Source organism: Quercus lobata, chromosome 2 (assembly GCF_001633185.2).
Source record: "Quercus lobata isolate SW786 chromosome 2, ValleyOak3.0 Primary Assembly, whole genome shotgun sequence".
Taxonomy (NCBI): domain Eukaryota; kingdom Viridiplantae; phylum Streptophyta; class Magnoliopsida; order Fagales; family Fagaceae; genus Quercus; species Quercus lobata.
Genome location: NC_044905.1, coordinates 70865263 through 70878036, shown reverse-complemented (window position 1 = coordinate 70878036; position 12774 = coordinate 70865263). Strand labels below are relative to the sequence as shown.

At 32.9% G+C, this 12774-nt stretch overlaps 1 protein-coding gene across 1 annotated transcript; it reads left to right on the top strand.

Moving 5' to 3' along the window:
- Positions 1-1455: 1455 nt before the first annotated feature.
- On the top strand, positions 1456-8519 carry LOC115976411 (probable metal-nicotianamine transporter YSL6). The gene is made up of 7 exons (XM_031097676.1): positions 1456-2042; positions 3726-3898; positions 4348-4445; positions 4972-5109; positions 5756-5945; positions 6247-6379; positions 7137-8519. The coding sequence occupies exons 1-7, from the start codon at positions 1676-1678 to the stop codon at positions 8069-8071; spliced, it is 2034 nt and encodes a 677-aa protein (XP_030953536.1). The 5' UTR covers positions 1456-1675; the 3' UTR covers positions 8072-8519.
- The last annotated feature ends 4255 nt before the right edge of the window (positions 8520-12774 follow it).

Genomic DNA, 12774 nt, shown 5'->3' with positions numbered 1-12774 from the left:
TCTATGAGTACGAATTTGGTAAGGATGGTGTGTAAAATCCATATTTTACATTATTCAATAAAGGATTGTCATATCAGCATTTTTTACTTAAAATTCAATACATCCTACCATACCTAATAACATCTCAATAATCTTCCAATTTTGTTGGATTTATATATAGGAATTAGAATTGATTGGGTGGGATTATGTTTATTATTAACTATGTAATAAGATGATGTAGCATATTGGAATTGGAGGGGTGAAACATAAGTTTTACATCATATTCTTACAAAATTTAATCTTTTTTAATTTGTTATATATATAGATCCGATATAATATATTTTTATAGTTTCTTTGGAATACAAATTCTACTAGTAAACTTTAATATATATATATACATATAAAAGTTTAATGAAATTTGTATTAGCAATAATATCATCCGTTTTTATTTCTCTAGTAAATAAGTTTTCTCTCTTGTCTCTTCTCCTGCTAATTGTAATGGGATGTGTTTGACAAAACTCATGTCATAAAATACTAGTATGCTTTATTACCAAAAAAGGAAATATGCTTAGGAAGGAGTGGTTGTTGACAGGTGCTCACTAGTCGGTCCAAACCAAGAGAGCCATGAAAGCTCTCATTTCTTACTTTGGTGAGCACAACTAAATAAATAGATAAAGCATTTTCCAACCCATTAGAGCAACCGCATCAGTTCATGCAAATTTTTTGTCTATTTTACATAAAAAAACTACTTTTTTTTTACACACCTATTTTTACAAAATACCCACATCAATCTATCTATTTTACACATCTATTTAATAAAATATTTATTCTTTTACAATTTTTTATTATTTCCTCACTTACTACCCCTCTTTCTCTCTCACAAACCCAACACTACTAAAAAATACTAAAATATTAAATGCACGAGTTACAGTAACCGTGCATATATTTATACACAATTTTACATCCACTAATGTGAGTTTTTTTTGCTCAAAATGTGTAAAATTGACTACTTTTTATATTTTGCAAGATTATGCACGATCTGATACGGTTGCTTACTTTAAAGTTATGGGTATTATTTAAATAAATCAAATAATTTATTTATTAAACAATATATCTACACTGATTTTACCAATTATCAAATGTTTATGGTTTTGAGGAATTGTCGTATTTTTTTTTTTCTAAATAAAAAATAAAAAAATTGCTTTGAAATGTGTGTAATAATGTAAAAGTAAAAGCTAGATAAATTCAGTAGCAAATTAGGTATATCCAACTTTATCTAATATATGATCTCTCACTATCTGTAATTCCACCCATTGTATGGGGGGACAATAGTCACAATACAATAATAGATCCACCTACAACTTTTTACAATAACAAAGAGTTTCTTGCTTCTTAAAAAATATCTCCCAAAAAAAATAAAAAACAGTTACTTGCTAGCACAAACAACCATTCTCATTGGACCACAGCTCTTTCAATAAAAGGCAGTTACTTCCAAACCAACCTCCAACCCCATAGCTTTCGCTGCCATTCCTTCACCCAATCCACAACCCCACGCACATTTATTTCACACACAGACGCATACCCCATTACCAATTTGCACACAAAACAAAACCCAATACAGCTATACCATATATTCTCTCTTTCTATTTGGATTTTTCAACAAGGAAAGTGAAGAAAGAAAAAAAAAACGATATTGATGGGAACGGAGGGTTCATCCGTGGAGATATCAGAGCCGTTGTTGGTGGAAGAGACCCAGAAGATCAGGGCCGTTGAAGACGCTGACCACCATCAAATCCCTGAATGGAAGGAGCAGATCACGATCAGAGGGCTAGCCGTGAGTGCTGTTTTGGGGTCCCTTTTTTGCATAATCACCCACAAGCTCAATCTGACGGTTGGGATCATTCCATCCCTTAATGTGGCAGCTGGGTTGTTGGGTTTCTTCTTCGTTAAGTCATGGACTAGCTTCTTGTCCAAGTTAGGTTTTCACGTTAAGCCCTTCACCAGGCAAGAGAACACCGTTATTCAGACCTGTGTTGTTGCTTGCTATGGCCTCGCATTCAGTGGTATCTACCCATTATCCAATTCAGCTCTAAGATTTAATAGACGGCATATATATCTTTTCATGGTATAATACATGTGACTGACGCTAACTAATCTATCTATCTGTTGAGCATTCAAAGCTGACCCCCCAAATTTTTTGGGACTAAGACCTTGTTGTTTTGTTGTAAATAAGAAATGGTATAATATTTGGTTTCGATGACAAGTCAAGCTAAATCTATAACATGAAATGAGAACTGTGTTAAATATATGGGTTTTGTTTTGGGTTTGTAAAATTTCTTTGTACTAGGTTTGATTTGTGACTTGGGTTTTTAGTTGGTTAGTGTGACATTTGTGAGCTGTGTTTTTTTTTTGTGCATGCGAGGCTAGGATTGATTTGATTGCTATTTGCTGATGATTCTGTTTTTGTGTTTGTTAGAGCATCTCTAACAAATTCATCAGATTTTTGTACTGTTTCGGAGAATAAACAGTAATTTTTACTTTTTATCTGTTCATTTTTTCCAATATACTTTTCAATAGATTTTCTATCCAATTTTTTATCTCATTTAAATATTATTTCTTCATTCATTCTTTATTCTTTTTTTAACGACTATACAACTTCCAACATTTTTTTATTCAACATTTGATTATTATAATAAATAAAAAAAATTTGAAGAATGAACAGTAGCCATCAGACTTGATGAGCTACTGTTCATGAGCCAAAATTTTTTTTGGGTATAGAGAATCCATTAGAGTGGCTTTTTTTTTTGTCTCATTCTCTATTATAGAGAATATTTTGCTTTTGCATAGACCATAGGAGATGCTCTTAGATAAGGTTAAATCGCTGATGATGAATTAGTTAAAGGAAAATGTTAAAGATTCTACAAAATGTTTGAAAATGGATGTGGTAATGAATGTGTTTGGTGGATTTCAATAACTGACATATCAGTTGTACTAAAATTTGTAGTATCCCTTGCATCACTCAATAGTTAAATGTTTGTACTCTTAAGAAGGAAAAAGTAAGATTATTAGTTATGGAGAAGTAATATTTTTTTTTTTTTTCAATTTTAAAGGATTCTGACATTATGTCAGATGTTTTAAGTAAAAGGGTAGATTTTGCAAAAACTTGGAAATAGGAACTAATTCTCAAGTTTGGTAAAGTGTGACTGTGATTCAGCTATTAGAAAATCTATTCTAATTAAAGCTAAAATGTTGCTAGCTGTGCTTGCACGGATCTAGCCCCCAAGAACATGCAGTTGGAAATGTTACATTCAGACTAAATATTTTGAATACTCTATTTTCAAAGTTTGTCATTCCAAAAGAAAAGAAAAGAATTATTTAAACTATCACTGACCACATTTGAAACATAAACTTTTATATTGCTTGGGATAAAATTTGTTATTAAGTTTATTGATCATAAATAAAAAACATTAGCAATGTCAAAATGAACAACTGAAGGTGCAGTAATTGTGTAGAAGTTCTGAGTAGATGAGGCATTATAGATAAATGTTATTGACATATGAAAGGGTTTTCTCCCTTCACAAGCAGATCTTTATTATTATTTCCTTTTCTACTAGTTTTTGACCTGAACTGTCTTGGCATTGATACCATTTCTATTCTTAAAATAGGATGTCGTAGTAAATTTTGCTATTTTGTGCTCATTGATTTCTTATGTTTGATTATGTTACTGAATGTCTAATTGATGACAGGGGGATTTGGTTCATATTTGCTTGCTTTGGATGAGAGAACTTATAAACTCATTGGTACTGATTATCCGGGTAACCGGGTTGAAGATGTTAAGAGCCCAGGCCTGTGGTGGATGATGGGTTTTTTGTTTATCGTCAGCTTCCTTGGCCTTTTTAGTCTTGTTCCACTTCGTAAGGTAGCTTCCATTGTTGTAGATTGCAACATTATTGTTCTTATGTGTGCGAATTTATGCAAGAGTTTAGTTACAAGTCCAATTTGGTTGTGGATGTGTTGTCCAGATAGAGTTATAGAGGGCTTGGTTCACCTGTAGATGGTAAAGTTGTATGGTTTTTCATTTTCTTTTATTTTCTCTCAAGTTTGTTTGTTAGATTGTTTAATATTAATTTGAGACCTCAGAGATTTTTGCAATACTTAATCATTACCATGCATTATTTTATAAGGAGCTGCAATTTTCGTGTTATAACACATTTTTTAATTAATACGAGCAAGTGAAAGTGTTCTCTTGCATCTGAACTCTTTTGCTTATATTGTCTCTGTTTAACATCAAAGATTGTCTTCTCTCTCTCTCTCTCTCTCTCTCTTTCTGAGCTTGTTTTATCATGTCTCTTCTGTGTGTGCTTTTAGGTTATGGTCATGGATTATAAGCTTACATATCCTAGTGGCACAGCAACTGCAATGTTGATAAATAGCTTTCATACTAAGACGGGAGCTGAGCTTGCAGGGTAAGTTCTAAATATATGAAACTCTTCATTGATTTGTAGATCTTGAAATAAGTTTTTTTTTTTTTTTTTTTGGTGGTAATGACATGTACCTGGTGGGTCTTGAATCCATGATGACAGCCTCCACCTTGCTCTTACAAGAGCCATCTGAGCTTGTGCTCATTGGTTGTACCTGCTGATGTAAGATGATTGGGGAAGAATTAATAAAAAATTTATGTTGATAGGAAACTTAGAACAAAAACAAAGATATCAAATGAAAGATGAGAGATCTTTATATCTGAAAATATCACAGAGCTTTTAGGACACTGTTAAAGAAACTTCTGATAAATTTTTAACATTATGCACTCCAACAAATGGTAGTAGTGCACCTTACCCCAAATAAAATTGGTTAGCATTGCTTAGTTCTTACTGGATCATTATAGAAACACCTTGGGCATGTGTATATGTTGCAGAATTAACTGCACAGTGTATATTCATTTGAAAAGCATTATGGTTGCCTTATTTCTAATTGAAGATTAACATTTGACAGGAATCAAGTCCGTTGTCTTGGAAAATATTTGAGCATAAGTTTTTTTTGGAGCTGCTTTAAGTGGTTCTTCAGTGGTATTGGAGATTCTTGTGGATTTGATAATTTTCCCACCCTTGGCTTGTTGCTATATAAGAACACGTAAGGTTCTTTTGCTTTCACTTTACTTTCTTAATTCTATTTTTCGTTCACTTGCAAACCCCTCACCCCTCTCCCTGCCAAAAAATGCCCTTTAAAAAAAAATCAGCTTTATTGGATGTTTTGCCCTATTAACTGGAGTATGGTGAATACAATGGACTACTGACTGATGTCACCAAAGCAAAGGGGTGTGCACGGGATGTAGCTTAAGGTGTTTGTCATGTTTAGTAGGGATTGAACCCTGCATTTCCCTTGCCATATAGAGTGACTAATATGTAAAGCGGTGCCATAATATACGTCTTATTTTCACATTGCAATTTGTTTCTTCTAGTGTGATAATCGAGTGATGTCATGTGCCATTGGACTCTTACCAAAAATTTATCTGATAAGGGGTTCATCCTTCATATCTGATAATTTAATTGCCCTTGGGGCCAACAGAAGAGGAGGAAAGTAAAAAAGAAAGTTAGTTAATATGTGTGTGCTTGAGCTTTATCTAGTTGTGGATGTTTGTGTTTTTTGTAATTATGTGCATATGTATATGCCGTATGCGTTTGCATTTTTCTGTGTGCATTGACTTCATATGGTTGAGCTGTTTCATGAGGAATGTTGTGCATATATGATGGTGTTTTATATGATTCGCTTCTTGCAGGTTCTATTTTGACTTCAGTCCAACTTATATTGGATGTGGTCTAATTTGCCCACATATAGTCAACTGCTCAGTTCTGCTTGGGGCTATCATATCGTGGGGTTTCCTTTGGCCCTTCATTTCCCAACATGCTGGAGATTGGTATCCAGCTGACCTTGGCAGCAATGATTTTAAAGGTCTTTATGGATACAAGGTATGGTAAAGCACTTTTTCTTATTCCCTTTCACAATTTATGTTTGTAGTTTCTAGTCTCATGCCTCCACACAAATTACATAATCCTAAAAGAGATTTTGACTTTTTGTGGCTTACATCTCAATCCATTGAGGAAAAAAAGGCCGGTAGGTGCAGGCTTGAGGCAAGTGCCACCTGAGTGGGATGTAAACCACATAGTATAGCTATTTTCTTTTCTCTCTCTCTCTCCAATGCTTTGGTTTAATATTATCTTCTTATGACTGCTCTAAAGTGGTTTTTCCTGCCTGTCATGTTGGTTGCAGGTCTTTATAGCTATTTCACTTATCCTTGGAGATGGTCTTTACAATTTGGTCAAGATAATAGCCATAACCATTAAGGAAATCTGCAACAAAGGCACCAAACAGAGCAACCTTCCTGTCACTACGGAGGTTCTAGGTAAGGATATATAGGGGGACTTGAATTTTCTTTAAAGATGTGTCCCTGTCAATTTGTTTGCAATAGTCATATGTCTTAGGAATGTATATCTTTTTTCTGATTTTATTTGTCAAACTTTCTTATATCATTATATTTACAATTATATTAGTCCTGAGTTGTGTTTTAAGAGCATTTTTTTAATGGATGTTGTAAGAGCAAATTGAAATAATGGTAATTGAACACCCACCATGTTTCTTTGCAAGACAGATATGACCTTGGTTTAAGTCATGTACTAGCATAGCTAAATTATAATAAACATTTCTGTGATTCACTTAAATATTTAGACCACTACAATTTTAATTTCTTTTCTTATGTCTTGAATTCAAAGTCTAATCCTCATATGAGCTCCTGTTTGGTACAACTTATTTTTTCCAGCTTTTTGAAAATGGTTTATTTGAAAAGGCTATACCTAGAAGAAAGTGAGGTTTTATGTACTTGAAAAAGTGTGGTTTCATAACGGGAGGCCAAATGGTTGTGGGTCTGGATTGGTTTATTTGCTGATTTGCTTCTTTGCTGAAAGTGGGTAAAATTGCAGTTGTAGTTTTAAAAATCGAAGCTTTAAATATCTGTACGCAAGCAAATAAGCTTAAGAAAAAGATAAATTACACACACACAGTGTCGTATATGAAACATCAATCATTGGTTGAAATTGCAAACTGGTCAGTGTACTATTGCGACACATCTGTTATTGACATTTCTCCAATGTGTGCATTGATAGATGGTGAGAGTTCTAAACTACTAACGGAGCAAAAAAGAAGGGATGAGGTATTTCTTAAAGACAGGATACCCTCCTGGGTTGCAGCCTCTGGATACGTGGGTCTGGCTGCAATATCAACAGCGACAATGCCACTCATCTTTCCACCCCTCAAGTGGTATCTGGTTCTAGGCTCATACATTATTGCCCCTGCCCTTGCCTTTTGCAACTCTTATGGCACTGGGCTCACAGATTGGAGCTTGGCTTCAACTTACGGAAAGATTGGTCTTTTCATCTTTGCTTCATTGGTTGGAACCGATGGTGGGGTTGTAGCCGGCTTAGCAGCTTGTGGGGTTATGATGACCATTGTCGCCACTGCAGCGGATCTCATGCAAGATTTCAAGACTGGTTACCTTACTCTATCTTCAGCTAAGTCGATGTTTGTGAGCCAGCTAGTTGGAACAGCCATGGGTTGTATCATTGCCCCCCTCACATTCTGGTTGTTTTGGACTGCTTTTGATATTGGGTCACCTGATGGTCCTTACAAAGCACCATATGCTGTAATATTCAGGGAAATGGCCATCCTAGGTGTTCAGGGCTTCTCTGAGCTCCCAAAGCATTGCTTGGCCATATGTTGTGTGTTTTTTGTTGCAGCTCTGGTTATAAACCTCCTGAGGGATGTGACTCCCCCAAAGGTCTCCCAATATATTCCAATTCCAATGGCTATGGCAGTCCCCTTCTATATTGGAGCTTACTTTGCTATAGACATGTTTGTTGGGACAGTGATATTGTATATATGGGAACGAATTAATCGGAAGGATGCCGAGGACTATGCGGGGGCTGTTGCTTCGGGTCTTATATGTGGTGATGGCATCTGGACTATTCCATCAGCAATCCTCTCTATTCTCAGAATCAATCCACCCATCTGCATGTACTTTGGGCCTTCTTCGAGTGGCTGAGCAGAATGACCTTATATTCTGTGTCTATCACAAGTTCCTTGAGCTGGAATGTTTGTTGGATTGTGTAAATATCTCTCATGTAATTATCATTGGAATCTTTTCTTTCCATCTCAAGCATGGGTTTGAATATATATATATATATATATATCTCTCTCTCTCTCTCTTCTGTCTCTCTACAAGAACAAAATCATCTCAAGCTACTACAATCATTCTGGCCCAGAAATATTGTGGCTTCCATGTCTTTTTTAGTTAACCTTGATATTCATCTCGTTGCGTCGCATCGCATCATGTATTATTCCAACAAATTTATTCTGGAGGCCCATCCTGACCGTAACCCTTTGTCTGGAAAAATTATACATGAAAAAAAAACTAGATAATATTTGAAATGGATGGCAGAGTCTGTCACTATATGGTCCATGAAGTAGAATGGTCATGTTTATTTATTGAATATGTCACCCTCTTTAACTTTTTTTTTTTTTAATTTTGAGAAATAATTATAACATGCTGCTAACTTTGTAACTTAAACATTTTCTTATTTAGACTAGAAAGCACTTTGTACAAGACTCTTAGCTGATAATAGATAACTTTTTGTAATAAAATTGATAGTAAATTTTACCTTTTTATTTGATTTTTTGATAAACGAGTAATTTTTATCTTTAGTAAAACTGATAGTAATTTTAAGATACAGCAGACACTTTGGACCACATGTAATAAAACTGTTATGACTATATACTATATAGTAAAATAATACATAATTATTACAAAATAGTTCTGTTTGCATAATGTGGATGACGTGGGGTCTATCCTTTGTGGGAAGGTGATTTTATATCAGAAAAAAGAGATATGGCCATTACCAAAACACGAGAAGCTTGCTATTAGAAATGATTGAACCACAGTTGTTGATAGTGGAAGCTTAACTTAAACGGCTTTAATTCCCAAATTGCTGTGGAACAGGTTAGCCTCTTACGTAAGCTATAGTCTTTAAATTTTTTTTTCTTCTTATTTCTTATTTAAAAGCCTAACCAAACAAAAATGTGTACAGGTGGAGTCTAAAAAGCATTCAAGCTTGTATTAGAATTGCATATATGCTGCTTTTGTAAAAGCTTTAATGTGAGGAATTTTGGGGGGTACTTTGTTTTTAATTCTTTTGTCACATAATAATAACACCATTAAGCACCATAGTTTCTTCTAACAATTCTCTTTAATCGATTGAGAGCATTTTTAAATTAAAAAAAAATTTATTCATCATTGGTTTTGACTTACTAATTCGGTTAACTTTGTTGCCAAGGGTTCTAATTGGACCCACATAAGCTATAATACGCGTATTGGTGGGTCCCATTTTTAATAAATATCGTTTTCGTAATCTACACTATGGGAGTTTTAAATTCATCAATTATCCTTATCTTCATAGTCTTTTATTTGTTTTATATATAATAATTTGGTTCCAAATGGTTTGATGACTATTATAAACATAATGGTTGTGGAGAGTATTTTAGAAGGCCTAAGCTATCATGATGCATGATTCATAACCCTCTCCCCCTCCAAGTCTTCCTTTATTTTTTAAAAAAATACACAATTTTTCATACATAGGTTTGTTATGATTCATGCATGATAAAAGTTATATGATAGTGATGAAGCTATTTAAAAAGGATATCGATCCAATAATAATTTGTCACTTTAATAAGTTGTGGAAAAAATTATACTCCTTACATTGATCTTCTTTCTTTCATAAAGTTTTATGTTATTTATTTATTTATTAAGAGTTAGCATTATCTAGTTTCCTAAATAAGTTGTGAAAAAAATTATACCCCTCATATTGGTCTTCTTTCTTTTCATTTCATAAAGTTTTAAATTTTTTATTATTAAGAGTTAACATTATCTAATGTCCTTAATAAGTTGTGGAAAAAATTATACACCTTACATTGGTCTTCTTTCTTTTCATAAAGTTTTAAGGGGTTTTTATTTATTTATTATAAATTAAGAGTTAGCATTATTTAGTCTTCTTTAAGTGAGATATTTAACTTTTTAAATGAAAGATAAAGTGGAGATAAGGTTTGAATTTGAGAATATTTATTCTTAAAACTTAACAGTTAGAAAATGATTCCCTAAAAAATATGAAAAAAAAAAAACTGTTAAAAAATGACGAAGTTAATCATTTAACTAATATTATATTAGATCTCCAACCTGAAATGAAGTTAAAATACATGTTTATTTCTACTCATGGTGGAGGTATTTTTTTGTTTAAAAGAAGTAAAGGGAAAGGGAATATGTGATATGTTCTCAAGATTGCATTAAGATGAATACTAAATTTAGGTTTGGTGTTTACAACCCACATGGATGCTGATCTATACCAAAAAAAAATGTCTTATTAATCAGCATATAAACACATAAAGAAGTGGTGATCATAAAAGATGCCCTCACTATAGCCTTACACTTCTAAGAACCATTTTGCACATGAATTTCTTCATCTTGAAGATTTCTGAGCAATGATTTGGAATTCTTTTCTGATAAAGAGAAATACGGAAGTTTTTTTTTTTTTTTTTCTTTCATTTGGGATGAAAGTGACTGAGTGCACTGGATCAGGATGTACATAATTTGAAACATAAAGACAAAGCAACAGGAGGAGGTAGATAAAAAGTCCCAACATTCAATGATTTTCACATTCCATTCTTTCTAATAAGTTTCTTTTTCAAAACTGCGACAAACTTTAGATTCTCTATATGAAAAGGAAAAAAAAAATCTAATTCTCTCAAACACTGATAAAAATTGTGCAAATCAAGCACATGGGAGGACTGAGACTTTTTGGATTATAAGCTCCATAGAATCTTTTTTCTTTCTGAATTTTGACGAATGGAGGTGTCTAAATCAAAACCATTGAGTGGGTTTCCCGAAATTATCGCAATGAATTCGACTATAGCCTCTAGTGAACAATAACGTGTTGTGAGAGAGATTAATACAGTAATATTTATTTTTCTTGCTTATTAAAGTGTAAGGGGCCGTTTGGTAACTTTTTTTTTTTTTTTGAGAAACTGGTAACATTGTTCTAGTAACGTTATTTGTATTTTTAAAAAATACATGTGGGTGAAAAAGTTTATGAAAATATGTTGTTTAAAAACTGAAAACATGTGTTTAAACACATTACCAAACATGCCCTAAGTCTCTTAATTATAAATTATGAAACTTGGTTATGAAAATTGAGAACCAATTCGTTAACAATATATATATCTATAAAAGAATCTAAGAACTGAAATAATAAACAAAATAAAATTTAAAGCAAAAGAAAAAGATGGCTCATATAGAGAGGGGAAGATGTGACATAAGGATAATGGTGAGGTCCATCCTATCAAAAGGAGCCATTCGGTTAGAGATTCTGGCTTTATTGGAGCTCAGCAAATTGGTGGTTGTGGCTATTATTGAATGTGGTGGAGCTAGAGAGCTACCTCTTTTTTTTTTTTCTTTTTCTTTTTTTCAATTATTTTTCGTTCTCCTAATCTCAATAGTAATGTCCATTTCTTCGAAAATGTCGTACAGATGTTGATAGAGAGACAAGCAGATAGGAATATAGGGCAGTTTGTAGCCATGTAAAAGCTTCATTGCTTCCTTTTTACTTCAAAACTCACAAGTTCAAAAAATCTACTACCACCAAAAAAAAAAAAATAGTAATAATAATAATGCACAACTCTTGTTACAACCGTTTACGAGACAAACTATGAGTGATAGAGAAAAAACGACGGGTTTATATAAAAATAATATACAGCCAATCACAATTTGACATGTAAGGTAGTTGTGGTAAAAGTTATGGCTTTTTATATAGTATTAGAATTACTCATCATACTAAGAAATCGTTGTTGCATTTGTTGGGTCATCTTTTTTTTTTTTTTTTTTTTTAAATAGAAATTTTACCAATAATAATTTGTCCATATGAAAAACTGGACTTGAAAACATTTTCATTCTGGTCTGTTACAAGTAATTAGCACTTGGTATGTTGCTGCTTAGTTAGTCATCAAATAATAATTTTTGTGCTCAACTAAGTTTTATACAGGGGTATGTTTCACAATGCTCACTCACAAGTCACAAGTCACTTCATTTTTTTTTTTTTTTTTTTAATTTTAAATTTATGAACCTCACAAAGTCATGACCTGGAAGCTGCAACAATTTCGGTGGACACGTTTAAACCTAATCAAAGGAATAATGCCTCTTGTGAAAACTTTTTGTATAAATTTTCATCTATTGTCACGTTTGTAGGTTAGAATAATAAATTTTAGAAAGAAGTTAAGACAAGATGAAATAGAGAAAGAACATACATAATTAACATAATTTAGGTTTAAGGGTTTACATCTCTAGTTTATAGTTTCAAACAACTACATTTTACTATTGAGATATGTGTGTCATAATAAATCTATTGACGGGATATATAGGAGATTAACTAGACTAATACTAGAGTTGCAATACTTGTAGTATTGTTAGGATATTACTTGTAGAGTTATTTCGATGATTACTACAATGGACTTAGGTATTTGACTAAAGGAGAAAGACTCGAAATTCAGGCAAGTTTTCCAATGGTGTGGTACGTAGTGGGCTTGATACACATTGTCAAAACGACTTTGAAACAAATAAAAAGTTTGCAGTAGATGATGATAGACTAGCCATAGGTTAATCCTAGATTAATTCAAGGATTATAATACTTGTAGTAGTATAGTTAG